At 43.8% G+C, this 21,056-nt stretch overlaps 6 protein-coding genes and 1 long non-coding RNA gene across 13 annotated transcripts; 4 read left to right on the top strand and 3 right to left on the bottom strand.

Moving 5' to 3' along the window:
• Positions 1–34: 34 nt before the first annotated feature.
• Rlip (Ral interacting protein) lies at positions 35–3,492 on the top strand. Its single transcript, XM_076821445.1, has 9 exons — positions 35–264; positions 450–588; positions 1,150–1,400; positions 1,469–1,730; positions 1,800–1,980; positions 2,050–2,364; positions 2,446–2,800; positions 2,871–3,124; positions 3,200–3,492. Exons 1-9 carry the CDS (start codon positions 180–182, stop codon positions 3,299–3,301), a joined length of 1,944 nt encoding a protein of 647 aa, XP_076677560.1. The 5' UTR covers positions 35–179; the 3' UTR covers positions 3,302–3,492.
• Positions 3,493–3,850: 358 nt separating this feature from the next.
• Positions 3,851–6,823, bottom strand: Vha55 (V-type proton ATPase subunit Vha55). Its single transcript, XM_076821453.1, has 5 exons — positions 6,653–6,823; positions 6,322–6,558; positions 5,422–5,888; positions 4,680–5,345; positions 3,851–4,605 (listed from the first exon to the last, which is right to left on the bottom strand). Exons 2-5 carry the CDS (start codon positions 6,407–6,409, stop codon positions 4,339–4,341), a joined length of 1,488 nt encoding a protein of 495 aa, XP_076677568.1. The 5' UTR covers positions 6,410–6,558; positions 6,653–6,823; the 3' UTR covers positions 3,851–4,338.
• A 432-nt stretch (positions 6,824–7,255) lies between these two features.
• LOC143373847 (succinyl-CoA:acetate/propanoyl-CoA:succinate CoA transferase) lies at positions 7,256–12,195 on the top strand. The gene is made up of 6 exons (XM_076821455.1): positions 7,256–7,727; positions 9,244–9,396; positions 10,097–10,336; positions 10,429–10,833; positions 10,905–11,171; positions 11,648–12,195. The coding sequence occupies exons 1-6, from the start codon at positions 7,529–7,531 to the stop codon at positions 11,830–11,832; spliced, it is 1,449 nt and encodes a 482-aa protein (XP_076677570.1). The 5' UTR covers positions 7,256–7,528; the 3' UTR covers positions 11,833–12,195.
• On the bottom strand, positions 9,260–10,099 carry LOC143373850 (uncharacterized). Its single transcript, XR_013086547.1, has 2 exons — positions 9,644–10,099; positions 9,260–9,541 (listed from the first exon to the last, which is right to left on the bottom strand). It is a non-coding gene; the product is annotated as an uncharacterized LOC143373850 (long non-coding RNA).
• A 153-nt stretch (positions 12,196–12,348) lies between the features above and the next one.
• LOC143373848 (succinyl-CoA:acetate/propanoyl-CoA:succinate CoA transferase) lies at positions 12,349–14,704 on the top strand. Its single transcript, XM_076821456.1, has 6 exons — positions 12,349–12,794; positions 12,926–13,078; positions 13,145–13,384; positions 13,451–13,855; positions 13,936–14,202; positions 14,514–14,704. The coding sequence occupies exons 1-6, from the start codon at positions 12,626–12,628 to the stop codon at positions 14,702–14,704; spliced, it is 1,425 nt and encodes a 474-aa protein (XP_076677571.1). The 5' UTR covers positions 12,349–12,625.
• Positions 14,705–14,784: 80 nt separating this feature from the next.
• On the bottom strand, positions 14,785–17,894 carry LOC143373845 (TGF-beta-activated kinase 1 and MAP3K7-binding protein 1). Of its 7 annotated transcripts, none has more exons than XM_076821447.1 (9): positions 17,677–17,893; positions 17,514–17,611; positions 16,965–17,013; positions 16,647–16,884; positions 16,235–16,367; positions 15,922–16,162; positions 15,589–15,845; positions 15,080–15,515; positions 14,785–14,939 (listed from the first exon to the last, which is right to left on the bottom strand). In XM_076821447.1, the coding sequence occupies exons 2-9, from the start codon at positions 17,583–17,585 to the stop codon at positions 14,848–14,850; spliced, it is 1,518 nt and encodes a 505-aa protein (XP_076677562.1). In that variant the 5' UTR covers positions 17,586–17,611; positions 17,677–17,893; the 3' UTR covers positions 14,785–14,847. The 7 variants fall into 7 exon arrangements, with proteins under 7 accessions (XP_076677562.1, XP_076677566.1, XP_076677561.1 ...); XM_076821451.1 differs by adding an exon at positions 17,119–17,174 and having other exon boundaries at positions 16,965–17,044; positions 17,514–17,801; XM_076821446.1 differs by having other exon boundaries at positions 17,514–17,894.
• A 3-nt stretch (positions 17,895–17,897) lies between these two features.
• Positions 17,898–20,455, top strand: LOC143374197 (uncharacterized). Its single transcript, XM_076822132.1, has 4 exons — positions 17,898–18,279; positions 19,155–19,580; positions 19,651–19,845; positions 19,894–20,455. The coding sequence occupies exons 1-4, from the start codon at positions 17,939–17,941 to the stop codon at positions 20,453–20,455; spliced, it is 1,524 nt and encodes a 507-aa protein (XP_076678247.1). The 5' UTR covers positions 17,898–17,938.
• The last annotated feature ends 601 nt before the right edge of the window (positions 20,456–21,056 follow it).

Raw genomic sequence — 21,056 nt, 5'->3', positions numbered from 1 at the left:
AAGTTCAGAGTTCCATAGTTTGGTGCCGCGCCAGGAATGAAATTTCAAATGGTGCCCCCTTCGAACAATCGATCTGACAACCTGAGTAATTTTTGACAATCGAGAGGGAGAACTCGAACCGGATGATCGATAGTTTGACGTTAAGTTTTTAAGTCGGTTCGGGAATCGTAAACGTGAGAATGGATTTCGAGAGCCCGGATGTAGAGAAAGAATTCCCGGGACTTTACGCGTCGGAGTCGGCGAAGAAAAGTAACGAAAGTGATTGTACGTATCGTCGGAAATGGGATTCATCTTGATAGGCTCTCGTAAAAAGAGGTTATGCGTCTGTCATGCGATTCTTAAACACCGTGGATCTTTTTCCGCTTGATGACATGTTTAAATTATACGTTCGGGATATGTGCGTGGCCTGATCGATGAATTATTATATGCATGTGTCTATGTGTTTCTAGTCAGTGACGATGGTGGACACGAGAAGCACTCTAAGAAAGAACTCCTTGGCGGCAAACGGAAAGATAAGAAAGATCGAAAGGATCGTGGATATGCCACCTTAGAGGGTGAAAGCTCCCCCGACGAGGATCAAGAGACAAAGTAATAATTACGAAATTATTTATCAATTTATAACGCTTCATCTACTCAACTCAGTTTTCCTTGACAGAAGTCACTTTATATTTCGTCCATTTTTAAGAGGAAGTTGTTTGGGCATTCCTTTGATTCCCTCAATCAGTTCTGACAAAATTAATTCTATAGGAGTTTAAACGTGTACTCTGGCTTTCTTGTAATTGAATTCGTGTCAGAAAGTAACTTTAACTTTCACATATTGTTAGCACTGTCTTGTTAATTAAGCTTCATATTGATCTAAAGTAGTATTGATTATATCGCGTATAGCTAGCAATTCAAAGCCAGTTTACAAATGGGGAACAAGCTTATTTCGAATATTTATGATTTGATACTGTTAGTGATTTTAATCCTTACTTCCGTCCTAAATGTATATTTTATCATGAAAGTTGTTATATTGTATATACAGAGAGACGATAAATAGCTTAAGATTAAGAAGTGGAATGAAGAAATTATACCTTCCACGATTCATTGTTTCGTGCTTTATATACAACTACTTTATTACTTGAACTAGACGTATGATTTGCCTCACAGAAGCCCTTCGAAGTCGAAAAAGACCAAAGCATTTAAGTTCCCATCGAAGAAGGAGAAACGAGAGAAGTCCAGAGAGAAAGAGGGTAAAGAGAAGGACGGGGACAAGGAGAAGGACAAGAAGAAGAAAGACAAGGATGAAAAGGACGTAGACAAAGAGAAACGTAAAGAGAAGGAAAAGGAGAAAGCTAAGCAGAAGTTAAAAGACCGTAAGAAAGGAAAGCATATCGGAGAAGACTGTTTAGACATTGGTGGTAAGACGGTGAATTGTATCTCATTACGTAGGATCGTATTGTTAAACTAAACTCTTTAAATTATTTAGAGGAGCAGCCAGTGTTTGGCGTTAGCCTGCATTTAGCAGTGGAGCGAAGCCGCTGTCACGATGGCGTCGAACTACCTTTACTCGTAAGAGATTGCATTGACTTTGTGGAAGAACACGGAATGAATGTGGATGGTCTGTACAAGGTGCCAGGAGTGAAATCCAAAGTTCAATACTTGAAGAAACTGTACAACCACAGGGAGCCTGTGAATCTATCCGAATTTGAACCCACGGTAGCTACAAGCTTACTGATACTATTTCTTAGGTACGTGTTCTGTAGTCTGCTCGCTTAAAATATACATCGAAATGTACAATTAATGTTTCATTAATGTAGGGAGCTACCAGAAGCTGTGTTGGAGAATAGCGAGATGATATCTCGATTCGAGCAGGCGGCATCCACGAAAGACGTCGCACAGAGGGAAGCACAATTAGTACATTTAACTCAGCAACTTCCAGAGTGTAACAAAGTTCTTCTCGCGTGGGTTATATTACATTTAGATCATGTCACAGCACGAGTATGTTGAACAAAACCATTTGGAGCGTACTATGTATGTATATTTATTTTACACAATACTATATTACAGGAGAAAACGACGAAAATGAATGCTCAAACCATCTCGATGACGTTAAGCCCTGTGCTACAAATGAGCCATAGATTGTTACTAGCTCTGTTATTCCATTGCAAGGCACTGTTCCCAAATGTACAACTAGCGAAATATATTCCTCCGCTTTCGTCTGGTAGCGTCAACCTTCCAGACACCAAGGAAAGCATAGCTGCTGAGCTCTCCAAGCAGGAATCGTTACTCTCGCAAATACACATGCAAATGAACGCAGGCTTCGTTACTAAGTCGCGGGAGGAACAATTATGGGAGGTGCAGCGTATGATAACGCAACTGAAGGTCAGCTTACTATGCAATTTATAAGTGCGAGTTCAAATGCGAAACTTGTGTAGTATTTACATATCTGCTTACGTTTTCCAGAGGAAATACAAGACGGTCAAAAAGATGGAAGGTGCTACGCAAAAGAGTTTAGACGAAGAAATAAAATTGAACGATGAAAGTGCAGCGGAACCGAGTGTACAGAAAGTGAAAGCTGACGAAGACTCGGAGCGTGTGAAATCCGAAACCCAATCGACATCTGCCTTGCCTTTAAAAAAGACCACTAAATCTCAAACGCCAGAAGACAATAAAGAACCGACGAGTTCGAGCGCTACGCAAAACGAACGGGTCAATCAAGCGCACGATAAGGATACCGTCGATTCCGCCGAAACATCTACGCTTGCAACGCAATCCAGCGAGTGCGAAAATGCTACCGTGTCCAGGACAAATGAAAATGGTACGAAATTAAATGTTTGGATATAATCAACCTCATTTCCCTGCAAGTGCAACTGATTTTATTATTCCAGTTTTAGCGACAGAGCCCGAGCCTGAAAATGCTATAGACAAACTGAGGGAGAGCTTAATTTACGAAGAATTATTAAACATGCAGGCATTGCTAAAATCGCGGATAAATCAAGAGAGGGGTGAAATCAAACGACTGACAGAAATGTTGTTAGAACGGGGTCCAGAGAAGAAGAAACCAGTGGAAAGAGTGCATTCGCCAAACGAAGCAGAAATGACAGCTATGATTCAATTAGACAAAGAAAATCAATTACTCGAGGTACACATCGCGCGTTTATGATAATTTTCTGTAAATTCTCGATTGACACTTGTAAACGTTGGCTGTTTCTTTCAGAAAAAGATGACCACTTTAATTCGCAGTATCATAGAAGAGAAAGATGCTTGCATCGAGCTCCGTGTTCAATTAGCAGTCCATCAATTAACAGTGAAAACTTGACCACTGATCGAGGAGTAATATTTGAAATTTTCCGGAAAAAAACTAATACATAGATCCTGAAAATATATAACACAATGTTTTGCACAGAATGAACATATATAGTTTATAAGATGTTACTACAACCGTACGTTTTCATGACTCATTCTATTCTCTTGTACAATAATAAAGAAACGAAAGATGTATATACCATACATATCAGTTTTCATTGAACACCCTAAGTCCTTTTTTATTCTCGTAACTCACGTGCATTTGCACTTAGATTGGTAATTACTCATTACAACAGCAGCATAAACAAATGCATGTTTATATTTAAACTATATTTTGTATATTTATTTGAAACAAGAATCCTATGCTACACAACATCAAAGCAACAGGGGTGCTCGTAGAATATTGATTTGAGAATTTCTTCGCCCATATAAGATGAGATATATCTATCGCTGTAAAGTGATACCGAACCTCATCAGTGCTCTCTGCGCGAGCAAAGGAATAAAGCATCTCGCAAATGAAAGATTTATCTCGGAATGTAGGACAAAAAAATATAGAGTGATCTGATCACGTCTCTTTTTCTATGTTAATACTGAATAATATATTACACTTTACACAATCACTTTCTGTAAGTGAACATTCGGATTAAACAGAAACATCGGTATATTTATAATTACATTAACGCTATAGAATTAACGTTAAACAGCACAGCGTGGCTCTGACCCTTTAAATACAAGTCCTGTACAAATACTTTTAACGGTACGCGCTTACTGTTATTGTCCAGCCTCTTTATCAAAACGTTGCTTAACGATTCTACGTAATCTCCGATAACAATTCCATCTAACATTCTCGACTCTCGTTTTCGATCGGCAAAAACACTGTAACTACTTCATTGATATAGGACTTATACTTTCAAGGTTCTAGTAACTTTAACTCTCCCTACCCCGATTTCGAGAAATAGGTCAGGCCCTTATCATTCATTAATTATCGTCTCCCATTTCTGTAATGGAACCTTCAGGAAGATGGAAACTGAATTACAATTGTAGGAAAGCTTAATGACGCGAATCTCTCGGATAGAATTCGGCTAGAGTGCTGGCGGGGATTCGTTTGAGCATCTCTTTAGGGAAGATACGCAACAATTGCCAGCCAATATCTAGTGACTCGAAAACGGTACGGTTCTCGTAACTTCCCTGAGAAATAAAGTTCTTCTCGAACTTGGAAAGGAATTCCAAGTACAGCAAATCGTCCGGTGTCAAAGCTTCCTCTCCAACGACAGCCTTCATAGCCTGCACGTCCTTTCCAATAGCATAGCAAGCGTACTGAAACAGAATTATTATTCAATTTATACCCTGACTCTTGGAAACGTTCAATTCGTATCAGCCATCAGACTTACCAGCTGATTGGACACATCAGAGTGATCTTTTCGTGTCATACCCTCGCCGATAGCGGACTTCATGAGACGCGACAGAGATGGAAGTACATTAACAGGTGGATAAATTTGCCTATTGTGAAGTTGACGATCAACGTAAATTTGCCCCTCGGTGATGTACCCAGTTAAATCAGGAATCGGGTGAGTAATATCATCGTTCGGCATAGTCAGGATCGGAATCTGAGTAATGGAACCATTACGACCTTCTACTCGCCCGGCTCTTTCGTATATGGTTGCCAAATCGGTGTACATGTATCCGGGGAAACCACGTCGCCCGGGTACTTCTTCACGGGCGGCTGACACTTCACGAAGCGCCTCAGCATAAGAAGACATGTCAGTAAGAATGACTAACACGTGCTTCTCGCATTGATAAGCCAAGAATTCAGCTGCAGTTAAAGCAAGACGCGGGGTAATGATTCTCTCGATGGTAGGATCGTTAGCCAAATTTAAGAACAGGCACACGTTCTCCATAGAACCATTCTCCTCGAAATCTTGTTTGAAGAAGCGAGCAGTTTCCATGTTCACGCCCATAGCTGCGAATACAATGGCGAAGTTATCTTCGTGGGAGTCCAGAACTGACTTCCCAGGGACTTTCACAAGCCCAGCTTGACGACAGATTTGTGCAGCGATCTGCGGAAAAGTAAATGTGAGTTCGAAGAGCCATATTCGGCAGGAAAAAGGGAATATTTTATCTCAATCCCGATACCTCGCTGTGCGGCAGGCCAGCAGCCGAGAAAATGGGGATTTTCTGCCCGCGGGCGATAGAATTCATAACGTCAATGGCTGAAATACCAGTTTGAATCATTTCTTCGGGATAGATACGCGACCAGGGGTTGATGGGTTGACCATTGATATCTAAGAAGTCTTCGGCGAGAATTGGAGGGCCTTTGTCAATTGGTTTCCCAGACCCATTGAAGACACGGCCCAACATGTCCTCGGACACGGGTGTCCGAAGAATATCGCCGGTGAATTCGCATAGTGTATTTTTGGCGTCGATACCAGAGGTACCCTCGAACACCTGAACCACCGCTTTAGAACCAGATACTTCTAATACCTGACCGGATCTCATAGACCCATCGGCAAGCTTCAATTCAACGATCTCCGCATACTTTGGAAACTTCACTTCGTCTAATATTACTAGCGGTCCATTTACACCAGACACGGTTCTATACGCTGAAAAATTAAAGATAAATCAGTACCTGAATGGGGAATAACATGTTCTCGATTTATTCAATCATTAATAAGAAGACTAGCGTGTGACGAAAACATCTGCATATAATTTCGATCTAAAGGCGTCAAAAGAATCTTCGAAATTCATTATGTCAATGTCTTCGTCTGCAGTCACATGACGACTGTGAGCTTCCAATGAGCAACTTCGCCAGATCTCTAATAAGTTTGTGAAATTCAACAATTCGATCATTCGAAGTGATCGCTATAATTGGGAGCGTTCTTTATAAATTGTTGCACGCATCTGAAGAACAAACAATTCCGAGATCAGCTGACTAGTTGCAAATCGATCCGCTGCTACGCCCAGTTTACGTCGAGTGCCTATAGTTCGCGAGGTTTTGGATTCGTCGCTTGCAGTGAAACGAGCACGATTACTTACTGAGCCGAGGCTGCGAGACGAAGTCTCTGGAGACAGCTAGAATATGTTCTTTAACAGCTTCGCGCTCCCCGATTTTCGTCGGATACATTTTCGAAGACTGGTTGCCTTGGGTATCTTACGTCGGCCAAACAGCAGAAGGTACTGCCACCGGAGCTTCGATGAAAGAAGACAGACTCCGCTGGCGATGGTGGGGGGAGACGTCTCCTACGTTCGAACGTCGGACTTAAATTGATGAAACTTCCGTGGAGCAGTGAAATAAATGATCGAGATTAATCCTAAACGTAAATACAAGTGAACGACTAAAGTTTGCTGAGAATTGCACGACTATTACCGTTTAGAACATCCCAATTAAATGAATTCTACTTTGGCAACCTTGCGGATAAAGTGAGCCGTAAGTGTCTGACAAAGACAGAAGCACTGGCACGTGCGATCACGTGGCTGGGACTGACGACCCGTTGCAAGTTTATTACGAATAGAGGAATCCTATAACGCAAGCTATTCTTCTCCAAATGCACTGGAAAAACTCTGAAGAATTAAACGCGAAGCAATGTTACAATATTTTGTTATTTAATACAGTTTAGTTAAATCTTATTGTACGCCCTTTATACGTACACGCTTCTCACAACCGCGGGCCATTCGATTGGAAACAGCATCTAATTTTGTATAAGAGTATATCAAGGTATACAATCTCAATAAAAAGACTATTACAGTATAAAGGTTCGTTTTATAGAATCGTAAATAATATCCTAAGTTAGGATAGAACTCATACCTCGTAAGTCGTATTACACCTCGCGATGAAACATGAAAAATTTTCGGTCCACTGCCACTGCAACGACTTGCGAGAATTGGCAGTTGCTCAAAACCCTCTGGTGTTGAGTTGAAGAGGCGCTGCCACATGGTTCTCATTCTTTGTAGTGGTAATGCTTTCAGATGCGGAACTGATTCCGACAATTTCGCGCCGTGGAGGCGCAAGTGTGCTACGAGACACGGTGGCGGCTGGTTCGAGGATAGACGTACGTTTAAAACCCGTCCCTCACCCCGATCTGCTCCAAGTGGTGTAACAAATTCGCCAATTTTTATATCTTGTTTAATCGCGCACCCCGTGTGCACCACACGCAGCTGGCTTTCGACACGTTATCATCGTCGTTCCACTCGACACAGTGTTCTCGTGCTCCATTGACACAAAAGAGTGCTGCGTATACGAACCATGGCGGCCCTTAAACGAATAATCGATCTGTCAAGAAATCTTAAAACGATATCGGTCCCGCCTCGCCACTACAATTTTCAAACGCCAAAAAAGAGCTATTTCACATACGTGAATGAGCCCTCCATGCTAATACCAGGCAAGGAACCGTGCTGGTTGAAAACAGCCGATGAGGCCATCGAGCAAGCAGAACTAGATTCAGGTAATCAACGATCTTGTACTCGATCAAAAATCCGCTGATAATCATATTACAGGCATCCCAATGCCGCCATCTAATCGATGCGAGCCACCATCGATCTCCTTCATTAATCTCACGCGAAACGTCTCGTTTCGCAAAGAGCTAACCTTGAACCACTGCGAGAGTATATCTATATAAATAGACTAGATGTCAGTGGTTTGCGTGTTTTTGACACAACAATACTGAACGTACTATAAGTAGAGTGAGACCTACTTTCCGAATTTGAATTTTCTCTCCGTTTTTCTCGAGCGAACGTCAAATATATGTTTGATGAAATTTATCGTACATACTAATTCCTTAATTCCTGTTAAACTTTTTCAACGCGGATAATCTCGTTCGCGAGGCGCTTGGGAGAATAATTCCCATTTAACATTCGTACTAAGCTTAATCCCACATTAACATCCATCCTTATCGCGTGTCGCCAATACCTTTCGTAATAATGATAACTTTCGCGCCATTTTATTTCGTAGTTTACGCTATTGGAGCACTAATAAAAAGATATCTTGGGTAAATATTACCGCTTGCTATCGTAATACTCTCTTCCCTGTACGAGAGCAGAATATTATGTACTTGTACAGACCATCGAGCAGCTCGTCGAACGTATCGATCGTTTCTTCGCAATTGATACGGTGTGGAAAACGTGCGAGCAGCTGTAAAAATAATATCTTCTAGCTTGTTTATAGATATCTTCATATCGCGATTGGAAGGTTCCGGGCCGTTCTCAATTGTTTCGCACGCCCAAATCGTGGGCGACCTAGGCGAAAACAATATTTATTACGTAACGCAATTTTACGTGTGCCACAGTCAATGAATGCAGATTACCGATGATTGACTTAATAAGAGCAGGCATGTTGGCAGCAAAACAGATGGCTGGTTTATTGAAAGGCCACAAAAATACTTCGTACATCGTTTATTCCCAATCGACGGCTCCGATCTCTGTAGCATGCGAAATCGATATCTCGATTTCTTTAACTTCAATTAGCCTGCCACCTGTGGCCAGTTCCGGCTCGTCTTACTACAGGCCGGAAGTTACAAGGAGCTTGATACTTTCGAATGAAACCGAAACTGTGCAGCGAGCTGCCGTCTCGGTGTCTTTTTAGAATTGCAAAGTCGTTCCTTAAATACGGGACAAATACCTCGGAGCATCGTAACAGTGGTTCACATTTGACGTCAAGGACGATAAAGCCGTATCGCCTTTCGCTATACTCCGTTGCACAGGCAGCCATCGTTCCACGCTACTGTATCTCGAATATAGAATTCCAGGCGCGAAAATCGGCCTTCAAATAGCGTAGGTACATTGAACTCCTACTCCCGGCAGATTAATGTTTCTTTATTAAAGAAATCGATGGGAAGAACGTTGCGCAACTTAATATATCCGATTTCATTAGACTGACAAGCTTTTCCTGCAAATTATGCGGCGCGTGCATTGAAAGCGATGGCTTTCGAACGCGCCCGAAATCAGAACAATATTCTGTTACAGATCAGGCGGTGTTCATTCAGGGGGCGGCCGCAACACCTTCCGAACTGTTACGGGCGATGACAGATTATGGTGTACGCTGCGACGTGAGAAACGTACGATTGTATCATATGCATCTGGAGGGCCCTGCTCCGTTCGCTAAAGCAGAGAATGCAAGTAGGTATATAGTCATTGTCTTGCATTGCAGTTTTATAGTAATACGATAAATTATACATCTGTTCTGATAACAAAGTCCGTAGTTCACGTACGAGGCGATTGTCTGCTTTATTTCCGACAGCTTCTGATCACCGAAACGATTTTTCTTGAATCATTCGAAATTTAGCATACGCGGTGAGTGATCCGTTTCGTTAGAATCGAGTAGCAGCTGATGGCGAGCGCACGCAGAACACGAAGATATATACACGAGCACTTTGAACTTTGAAGTGCAGAGTTTATTGAAAATAATATTCAAGCTTCACTGAACGCGTTTACACACATGGAACAGTGGCGGATTTAACTGGCGACCGAGGAGCAGTTGCCGCTTGGGCCCCTGCGCAAAAGGCCCCCCAGGGCCCATAAAAAGAAATTTATCCAAACGCTATATTCTATTTCTGTGCACTTAGCTCGTTTTTAGTAAACTACCTCTTCGTTTTCTTGAAAAAGTGGGCCCCTCATTTGCCACTTTTCCCCTAAATCCGCCGCTGGCACGAAACAAAGAGAGCAAGCTTAATAAACACATGTTCGCAAACACCGCATGTGTATTACGTTGGCGATATCTCAATACATGCCACCACGCTTTGATAACGATCGCGACATACTTTGCTCCGTCGCTAATTATATGCCGATATGTTTATGTATCACGACACTTTGTGTACAGAACACTTCAGGTCCGTGAGCTTGTTCATTGGCGGAAACGTAAGAGCCGCCGTGAACGCGGGGCACGCTGACTGCGTTCCGATTTTCTTGCACGAGATCCCACGACTGTTCAAGGAAGGCTACCTTAAACCTGACATTGCTCTCATCCACGTCACCCCCCCAGACGAGCATGGATTCTGTTCGCTTGGTACTAGCGTAGACTGTGTCAGGGCTGCAGTGAGCACTTCTAAATACATCGTAGGTAAATTTTCAAATCCTCCCTATTCTCTTGCCACTGGATTCCGATGGAGAAACGAGCGAGTTTAATCAGCTTCCCATGATCGTCCTTCGCAGCACTGGTGAACAAACACATGCCAAGGACCTTCGGCGATGCTATCATTCATGTCAGCCACTTGGACTACGCCGTGGAGCACCACGTGCCGCTCCCGGCCCACCCCCCGAACCCGCCGTCGAAGGCAGAGCAACAGATCGGCGACAACATCGCTAAGAATCTAGTGGTGGATGGAGCCACGTTGCAACTGGGGATCGGTAGCCTGCCGGACGCGGTACTGTCGGCCCTGGCGGATCACAAGGACCTTGGGATCCATAGCGAGATGTTCAGCGACGGCGTGGTGGACCTCGTGCACAAGGGATGCATCACGAACAATCGGAAGACAATGCACAAGGGCCGAATCGTCGGCTCGTTCTGCATCGGCTCCCAGAAGCTCTACGACTTCATGGACAATAACCCTTTCATAGGTAGGCCCGCTCGTCGCCACCTACTTGGGAGCTGATATTCACGAGAAACAACGAATTAATGGCTGTTGCAGAGATGCTGATGGTCGATTACGTGAACGATCCAAAGATAGTGGCCAAGCAGCCGAATATGACCGCGATCAATTCTTGCATAGAGGTCGATCTCACCGGGCAAATTTGCTCGGACAGTATCGGGACTTCAATGTACTCCGGGTTCGGGGGCCAGCTGGACTTCATCACAGGCGCAGCGCTAAGCAACGACCGCAAAGGGAAGGCCATTATTGCGATACAATCCGTTACTGCCAAGGGTGTTAGCAAAATTCAGCCGGTCTTAAAGCAGGGTACATATAGTAACTAGAGGAATGCGAGAACCCGAGGTCGGGTAGGGACGGGTTCCCAAAAATTTCGGGATTCCTGATAATATACGGGATTCTCGAGAGAATCGGGACTCCCGAAAGTGTCGGGATTCCCGACAATTCCAAGGACTCGATTGCCGTTTCGAGTCTCGAATTTAATAACTACAACATCATACATTAAACACGTCGTAAGAAATAGTGTAGGGACATTGTTGATTTTCCGAAATACAAACATCAGTCAGTTCTAATAATACGAATTCCTGCTCTTTCGGGAATCCTGACACTCTCGGAAATTCCGAAACCCTCGGGTACCCGCCCCGATCCCGAGAAAAAATGTTGTCCCCACCCGACATTTTCGGGTTCTCGCACACCTCTAATAGTAACTAATGCCGCAACGGCTATCTTCAAACGATCGTTCTTACTGCGAAGTAGAATTCTGATGCTTATCTTTTATTTATCAGGTGCCGGTGTCGTAACCAACAGAGCGGTCGCTCGGTACGTCGTTACCGAACACGGGATCGCCGCCTTGTTCGGTAAAAGCCTCCAGCAACGGGCTTACGAGTTGATCCAGATCGCCCATCCGGATCACAGAGAAGAGTTGGAGAAAGCGGCGTTCGACCGCTTAAAAGTCATGCCAGCCCCATGAGCTTCGCCTAACAACGATTCAATAGCATTTCGGGATAGTTGTCAAATTCATAAATACATACTGTCATTGAGAGCAACTGTCGCATACAGTTTTCATGAATTCATGTAACTTGCGCTTTCTTATCCGCGATAAAACAATGCGTCGAGGGAGCAACATTCAAAACACCGCCTGGAGGGAGCACCGCCTTCAACGCGCGCGGACAAGACTTATTTAGAATGGATTAAGGAATATTCATCCTCGATCGCAATACGAATAGGAATTCTTTTAAATTAATATTTAACGTTTGTAGCACAAACCAAACACTGTATAATAACAATGAGCACTTTTTTTATATAAAAATAAATTGGGAAACATTCTTCTGTATGATGGGCTTATTTCAGCGAGTGGAGGTGGGCGCGTCGCTTTTGAAACCGAAATATCAATAATATAATTAATGCAATACATCCGAAACGAAACGTACACGCGTGTATTGTTTCCGTGGCGATTATCCCCCCCGCCGTATTGCGTTGTTGAACGTAAGCATGGGGCGCTCGAGGGCTGCGTCGGGCTTTCCAATGAAGGCTCTATCGAGAAAAATCGAATACCGGCAAATGCGACGTTCAAATACTGACCGTGGAGATGGCAACGGGTCTGATGCGGTCCGGCGCGAAGTGACGTTTGAGATCAATGTCCTCCTTTAGATTATGTCATCCAAATTTCAACGTAATTGCCGCACGTATCCCGCAGCTTAAGCCCGTATTTGCGGATCTTTATAATTCATATTTACCAGCCCGTCGCGTAGCATACAAGCAAAATGTTCGGTTTGAGTCTACGTCGAAATATCGAGACCTCCTTTGGTAAGATCGCACCGGCGAAGCCATTCAACTTGTGCGGCTTAAGGTATCTGCGAGAGCCTCTGCAGCCCTTGAAACGGTGTCCGAAATGGGTGTGCGTGGAGGATGCGGTGAAAATAATCAATTCAGGTATACGATATAATACGATCCTCCAATATGCTAATAAATCTGTTCAGGATAAATTCTCGTGCGCGCAGCGAGGGCTTACTGGAAAAACGGCGAGCCTCGTTTATTAACGCTTCTTCAATTCATCCCTTTAGAGCATTTAGTATTTATACAAGGCGGCGCAGCGACGCCGAACGAGCTGATACGTGCTCTGACGGAACACGGTGTATGCAACAATCTCCGGGGTGTACGACTGATCCATATGGGCCTGGAAGGAGAGGCGCCGTTCGCCAGCCCGGAATTTGAGAGTACGGTATTCTGTAATTAAGATCCTAACACAGTTCCAAGTATATATTCGACGTGACTACTTTCAGAACACTTCCGGTCCGTGAGCCTTTACATTGGAGCCAATCTGAGGGACGCCGTGAACGAGGGACGTGCAGACTACATCCCGATATTCCTCCACGAGGCTCCAAAGCTGTTCTACGAGAAGAGAATCGTCCCCGATATCGCGCTAATTCACACCACCCCTCCGGATGCTCGTGGCTTTTGCTCCCTCGGTGTGAGCGTGGACACCACGCGTGCTGCGCTCGCCACGGCCAAAGTTATCGTCGGTTAGTAGAACGATGGCCGTTTAATAGCTGCGGATCCAGATGAAATAATGCTCTGTTGCTCCTCAGCACAAGTCAACGAGCACATGCCGAGGACGTATGGAGATTCGATTATCCATTCGAGTCACATTGATTGGGCCGTGAAGTACAACTGCCCTTTGCCATGCGTGGCCAGCAACCCACCGAATGAAATCGAGCAGGAGGTCGGTAAGATTATAGCGCAAAGGCTGGTGGACGACGGCTCCACTCTGCAGCTCGGTATCGGCAACATACCCGACGCTGTCCTGTGCTTCCTCGGCAACCACAAGGATCTGGGCATCCACTCTGAGATCATCGGCGACACCATGGTGGATCTCGCCGAACGTGGGAATATCACCAATAGAATGAAAGTTAAACATAGAGGACGCATGGTCGGCTCCATGGCTATTGGTACCAAAAGAGTCTACGACTTTTTGCACAATAATCCATTCGTAGGTGCGGGGACATTTTTAAAGTCCTGTGGTGTGTCGCTCCTCGCTCAGCGCCTCACGCGATCGTTCCTTTGTTGGTAACAGAGATGCTGACGATCAATTACGTGAACGATCCTCGAGTAATATCGCAGCAGCCGAAAATGACCGCCATCAATTCCTGCATAGAGATGGATGTCACTGGTCAGATATGCTCGGACAGTCTGGGCTGCAAGATGTACTCCGGCTTCGGCGGCCAACTCGACTTCACGCGAGGCGCCGCGATGGGCCAGGACGGTCGAGGAAAAGCTATAATCGCATTCCCCTCAACCACGAGCAAGGGGGAGAGTAAGATCCAGCCTGTAATCAGACTCGGTACGATAGAGAATTTGTGCAGCTTCCTCGCAAGCTCCTTGTTTAAATTAGTAGGAGCTTTCGGCAGTGGCGGATTTTTAAGGGAGACGGTAGCAAAAAGGGACACCCTGTATACATAACAGAATTAGAAATACATCTATGCGCGACTGGCATGGAAAATTATGGAAAACAAAAAAAAATAGTGTTTGAACAAAATCAGAATTTGTTTTGGAAGATGGAGGCCTTCTACCCCATTGGTTGCCCGTTAAATCCGCCACTGGCTTTCGGAATATTCCAGCCTGCAAATACAATTGCAGCATTTGGTTAATTAGGTGGCGGAGTCGTCGTGACGAGGGCCCACGCCCATCATATAGTCACGGAGCACGGAGTGGCGCAGCTGTTCGGTAAAACGTTGCGTCAACGAGCGAACGCGCTGATCCAAATCGCCCATCCCGATCACAGGGAGTGCCTGGAAAAGGCTGCGTACGAAAGACTCAAAACCAATCCAACGAAGTATCTGTAATTTACGTATCCGACCGTTGCACTGCACGACTCCCGTGAAAAACGTGCTAATCGGGCAAACTTAATGAGTATCTATGTTCCTCAATTTAACCGGTCCTTCATTCCCGTACAAATCCGCAACGTCCGTATCCTCTCTTTTTCTTCTCATCGCGAACGATCGATCACATAATATAGATCGATGGAAATTATATATCTATCGTCGAGAACGCATCGATGAACATTTTTTATCTGCAACTCTAGCAAATAGTTATACATATATTTCTGATTGTTATTTTAATGATATATATATATACAAATTAAATTTATATGTACATGCGCGACACGAGTTTCAATGATGTTCTTTAACATTGAAGTCCGTTTTACTGGAAATTTATACCTTCGGGCAACGTCCCCTCTCGTCGCCTCTTCTCCACATTCTCGTAATACTCGGAGAAGCTCACGTAAGGTATGATTCTTGCATTGCTGTCCGTCGGTCTCGCGCCAGGTGGGTACATGTCCGACGTGGAGGTCTCGCTCGTTGATGTGTCGAAATTCTCGTCCGTAACTTCGGTGCTCGAATAATCTTCGATCTCCGGCATCGTTCTTATCGGAGCGGTCTCTACGATCGGGTTGAATCTAACCGACTGATTAGTCGGGCTCTTTAACGCGTGCGGGAGCGGGAAATTGAAGTTCCGCACGAGAAGAGTTATATCGTCCCGTTTACCGCTGGTCACTGTATTTTGCGAGTTGCTCATGTTAACGTCGTGATGAATTCTCACAACCTTGTCCACAACGGCTTGAGCAACGCCTGTTAAGGTAGACTGCACACGAAACTGAAATATTTTATAGATATAGAAACGTGCCACCGCACGATTTATTCTATAATTGTCAGTAATTATGCGTTACCTGCTCGACTGCTATAAGAGCCAGCTCTTTGTTCACTTGATCCGTGCCAGTCGCCTCTTCTAGCGACTTGTAGAGGCCACGGGACATGAGTAAGAGGAACCTACAAGAATCGTCGAGCTCTATCCCCCCATGAATTTCTGGCTCAGCGATAATAGGATCTGCGGTGGCAGATGCTAACTCGTCGAACTCTCTGTACCCTCCTTTAACAAGGTAATTTCCGAGGCAACGTGTATTTTCCTGATTTCCAAGATGAGATCCTGCAATATGAACCACTGTTAAATACTTCGTCATTTACGAACCAGGCAAATATTCATTGCAATTTTAACAAATCACCTTGCTTTATGGAATTAACATCCAGTCCCAGATGGGACAATCGCAATAATTCATCTTCGTTTCGTAAATCGTGATCGACGCTTAACTGTACGACCCTTAAAACTTGGTTGCTGTCTGTCTTACACAACAAGGCTCTACTGTCGCCAACATTTGCAACATACAGTCTTCCTCCATATACAAGAGCTACAACTGCATTAGTTCCCGTCGATAGCTCGCAGTTTATCGAATTTAATTTATCCACCTGCGTAAAAATCTCTTATACAAATATTCATCGCTTGTATCACGAAGCTTAATATCAACAAATCGAACGAACCAAGTGAGGAAACTTTTGGTATGCTTCGTATGAATTCAATCCGTCGGGTATATCAAACTGTAAACTAGCTCTTTCGGCTAAAAGATCTCCGATGGAGTCTAGGTAGCCTCGTTCTACGGCTATAAACGCCTGCCTGGAACATTAAATAAGTTAGAAAAAGAAATAATAGTCAGCTCGCAAGCGTTAATTCGTATTCTCCTCCTTCGATTATACCAAGGTTGACTAACTGGCGGCTCACGGGCCACCGGGGGCACCTCGCAGTCGAAAGGAGAAGGAAAGAAGGAGGAATCCACTGCGATCATTAATCTGGTGGGTATAGAGGAGGGCCGTTCAGCGTACCAGCAAGGCAGAAGAGCTCCCAATGGCTCGCAAGCCACCAGTTTTTCAACCCTGGATTATAGGTCCCCGTTACCTAAGAACTTCCTTGATCTCTTCATCGGTCGATTTACCACTTAACTGCCCCAGTAAGATCTCTGCAGCCATCCGCTGCATTGCAAAGTTCGCTACCTTCGTCCCTTCGTGCCCATCGAACACTCCGTAAAGGAAAGTGGAATCGTCGCAGCGGCAGTGGAAGCTGCGATCTTCGAATGGATGCTCCTCCTGCCTGTATCCATCCTCGCGGTAAATCTGATTCGTGGAGAATCCCACTCCTGCACAAGTGTCGGCAACAATGTAAACATTCACTTGCGAATTTGCAGGTTATGGTCAGCTATAACGATCATGTACACACCGGATTGTTTGCAGACTGGCAAATCGTCCGTCCAACTGTACTGAGTGTCCTGAAAAGGCATTAAATTAGGGCGGTCCGCCCTAGTTGGCATTGTTAGAGAAAAGAATGAACTTTGAGAAAGATTTCAATTGATATCATCGGTATACAGACTTACGTTTGTAACATATCGACTGAAGAATCGATCCGCGTCGACTACGGATATCGCGGGCTCTGTAACAATCGATCGCGCTCATTTGAAATGAGTGTTGCGAAATGCGTGACATACTTTTTCTATTCTTCGATCATTATATACTGTTATTATTCATTTATTTTATCGCTAGTCTGTTGTACGAGATAGAATAGAATATGACGAAGTATGAAATAGAGTTAAGCTAGCTGAGACTGTTCGTTTAAATAAATCTTTTAATTCTCTTGTTATACCGGAGGAAAAATTCGAACCGCATTCCGGCGTAACATTATTTCGAATTTTACTTTGTAAAGCTCGATTTCTTTTCGACGAACGGTGTATTAAAAACAAAAGCAGTTGCTATCAGAGAATCCTTATCCTACCTGCCAAATTGCACAATGTTCAGGTTCGTCAACAGCGCAAATTTTCGTGACTGATAAGCCAAGAAAGTTCATTGGCTTTGGATATGTAACAGCTGCAACTGCACAATGATGGATCATTAACCCCATAAAAAAAAACTTGCAACATGAAACCTTGACAAATTACCTGCGAACCGTCAGCAAAGTTAATATTTTCCAGTAGAAACTAATAAATTGTTCAACAGGTTATTATGCATTGCATGTTCATTCGATCCTTAATGCTACTTATTTCAGAGCTTTCCTTTTCACTCCCTGCAAAATGCTATCTGTTCATTTCTCTGCCATCCGCTCTATTAAAATGGGATTACTCTTCTTTTTCAAATACAGCTGCTTTACCTGAGGATTTCCAAGGTTCTTACATGATATTTATTTAACGAACGAAGAGCAAGATGAGTCGCAATCCACGGGCAGGTCCCTCGGGCGTTGGGCTTACGAAAACAGAGCAACTTCGTCGAGCCAAGACCGCTGCAGTGGTGCAAGAACTTGAAAAGAAACGCGAAGCTCTGGTAAAGCACCAGGGAGCACCAGCAGGGCTTGGGAGACCCAAAAAGATATTATCCTACGAGCCAAAGAAGGTGGACTTCTGTAAGCCAACGATGACGAAGGCAATGATGGCTAGACTGAAGCACGCGGAGAAATTTAAGCAAGAGTACGAAAGCAGGAAAGACATAACGACTGGCGACCGTCGACCTAAAAGGACAACTGCTCCGATAGGAGGTGATGCCAGGTCGTGACAATAATTGAACCTGATTTAAATGGATGATGTAGAACTAATTGAATCTAAATAGGCTTAAATATACAGATAAACAGATTGACCAATTCAATGAAAACAGTTTCCATTACGACTAAGGGGGTAGGTCACCCCCGATACCCCTAAAACAGGCCTTTTTTCAAACGCAAATTGTAAAGTGATAAATAACAATAGAGTCAACGTTTTTTTTCTAGTTTTAATCGTTATTCTATGAGCTTTAACACAAAAATTGAAAAGTCTAAATATCTCTATTTACACAAAAGTTGTGAGTAAAAACGTATAGGCGTGTACGCGGTGCACCGTTTGATGGTGAAAAATCTCGAAAACCGCTCCAACGATTTGGATGAAAATTTAATTAGAGATGCTGAAAACCATTCCCTACGATATGTCGGGAGCAGATTTTCGAGATGAATTCTTAAAAAAAAATAAAAAATATTTTTCATACAAGAAATCGATAAAATCGTATTTTTCAACATAAAATTTGTATTATTTTTTTTCGCAAATCTGCTCCCGACACATCGTAGGGAATGGTTTTCGGCATCTCTCATTAAATTTTCATCCAAATCGTTGGAGCGGTTTTCGAGATTTTATGTTCACCATCAAACGGTGCACCGCGTACACACCTCTACGTTTTTACTCGCAACTTTTATGTACATAGAGATATTTATACTTTTCTTTTTTAATGTTAAAGCGCATAGAATAACGATTAAAACTAGAAAAAAACGTTGACTCTATTGTTATTTATCACTTTACAATTTGCGTTTGAAAAAAGGCCTGCTTTAGGGCTATCGAGGGTGACCTACCCCCTTGAGCGTGAAGTTCCCGTTGCCTTATGCAAACTCATTTTTTACTAGGATGGGAAGAGAGAGAACACCTAAACAAACAAGACCTCCAAGGCCGATAACACCGCCTCCAAGGCCGGTAACACCGCCTCCAAGGCCGATAACACCACCCCCAACTCCTAGGAGACAGGTTCCTGTACCAAAAAGAGGCTTCGGATTCGGGGCTGGACCCAGCCAGTTACCAACGTTTAGGAGGACCCTGAAACCACCTGAGCAGGGTCCAAACATAGCTAGGAAGACCAATGAATTGGCTAGAATGATGAACGCCGACGTAATCCAGGCAGAGCCGATCGGCGACGGGCCAATCAGTAACATTGTGATACCTCCTGGAACAGTGAGCGACGACCGTACCACCATCGTCAGCATACCACAGGCAGCTGTAGATACCGATGCAAGGCTAACGTCACAGGTGGCAAATCGCTCGATTCAAGTGATCAGGTGATTTTATAAATTCTTACTTCACCCGGAAGGATAATTCAAACTTTGCCCTCCCCTCCGATTTCGCCAGTGATACTCTTGACGAGCAAGATGCCGCAGAATCTACGACGGTGCAGAACAGGCTAACAGAATTACAGCAAGCTAGACGAGAATTTGTTATCGCAGTGGCGAATGTTGGTGGTAACGCTGTTAGCATCAACGAACCAGCTCAACCTGTACAGCCCCCTAAAACTCCTCTGGCCCGCTCCCCGGCGCGCTCTCCGCCGCCTGCTCCTCCCAGACAAGTTTACCGGTAAACTTTAGATTACTGTAGCTCAAAAATCCTACCAATTGTTACATCCGTTCAACGTTTATATAGACCCGGCCCATTAGAACCCGTATATGGGCGGGATCATCCAGATATTCTAGCTGCACGCGAGCACATACAGAAAACTTTAGCCAACATAGAGGCGAGAAAGGCAGCCCAAAGGATGGATGAAGAATTTGAAAGGCTAGGGGCTATGGAAGATTCGGGGGATCTACGCTTAGATATTCCGTTCGAGGAGGAACTTTACCAAGACAAAGATATATCTTGGGAAGAAGACGAAGAAACCGGCATGGCTATGCCTATTCCGTCTAGAGTGAAGGCTTATACAGAACCCGTTCCGAAACAACAGAAACCATACGATTATCAATCCTTCGATCCAGAAGAGCTGGAAAAATTCTTCGACATAGAACAGTTTCCCCCTTGCGCTATATGCGGACCACCGGAAGGTAGAGAACATCTGAATCCTGATTTATGGGGACTGGACGATCCTTGGTTCTTCGAACCTCCGATGCCCGACGGCACAGATCTAATAGACTTCGGCTCAGATCTAATAGACTTCGACACATAAACTAGCCAATCCTTACTGCTCTTCGTTCCACACCCCTGTACTTTGCCGCAATTCCCAGTTTTACAATTCACCGTCAAATTTTATGCCTCGTCTGTAACATATAACCGCTATATACATGTAAATAGTAATGAACAAGTATAAGACAATTCAGAACCAACGTTCTTCCCTTGATGTTCAATTTTATCCCCACAAAATTACCTTTTTTCTAAAAAAAAAGGTACAAAAAAGTGCAAACGAACAACAAAACCTGTCGTAAATTTAATGTACTACATTTAGCTTTACAAAACCAATGATATACAGAAATTGCGCCAATTATAACAACGACTATTTGTACAAACAATCGGATTCAAATTGAATAAAAGATTTATCATTGGATGTAACAAAGAAGATAATAATGTTAAGCAGATATATTTTTATAGAAATAAATATTTAAATACCAATAAATATTTTATTCAAAATACTTGACGCTGCGACACCAAAAAAATGATAATTGTCTTGGTAGAAATAATAAAATAAGACAAGACACCACTGAGACAAGAAAGAGAAATATTAATGCAATTTATACATATTTATTCAGTTTAGCAACACCAAGTCGGAGCGC

Source organism: Andrena cerasifolii, chromosome 10, assembly GCF_050908995.1.
Source record: "Andrena cerasifolii isolate SP2316 chromosome 10, iyAndCera1_principal, whole genome shotgun sequence".
Taxonomy (NCBI): domain Eukaryota; kingdom Metazoa; phylum Arthropoda; class Insecta; order Hymenoptera; family Andrenidae; genus Andrena; species Andrena cerasifolii.
Note: the sequence above shows the minus strand (reverse complement) of the source record. Positions and strands in the feature narration are given on the sequence as shown.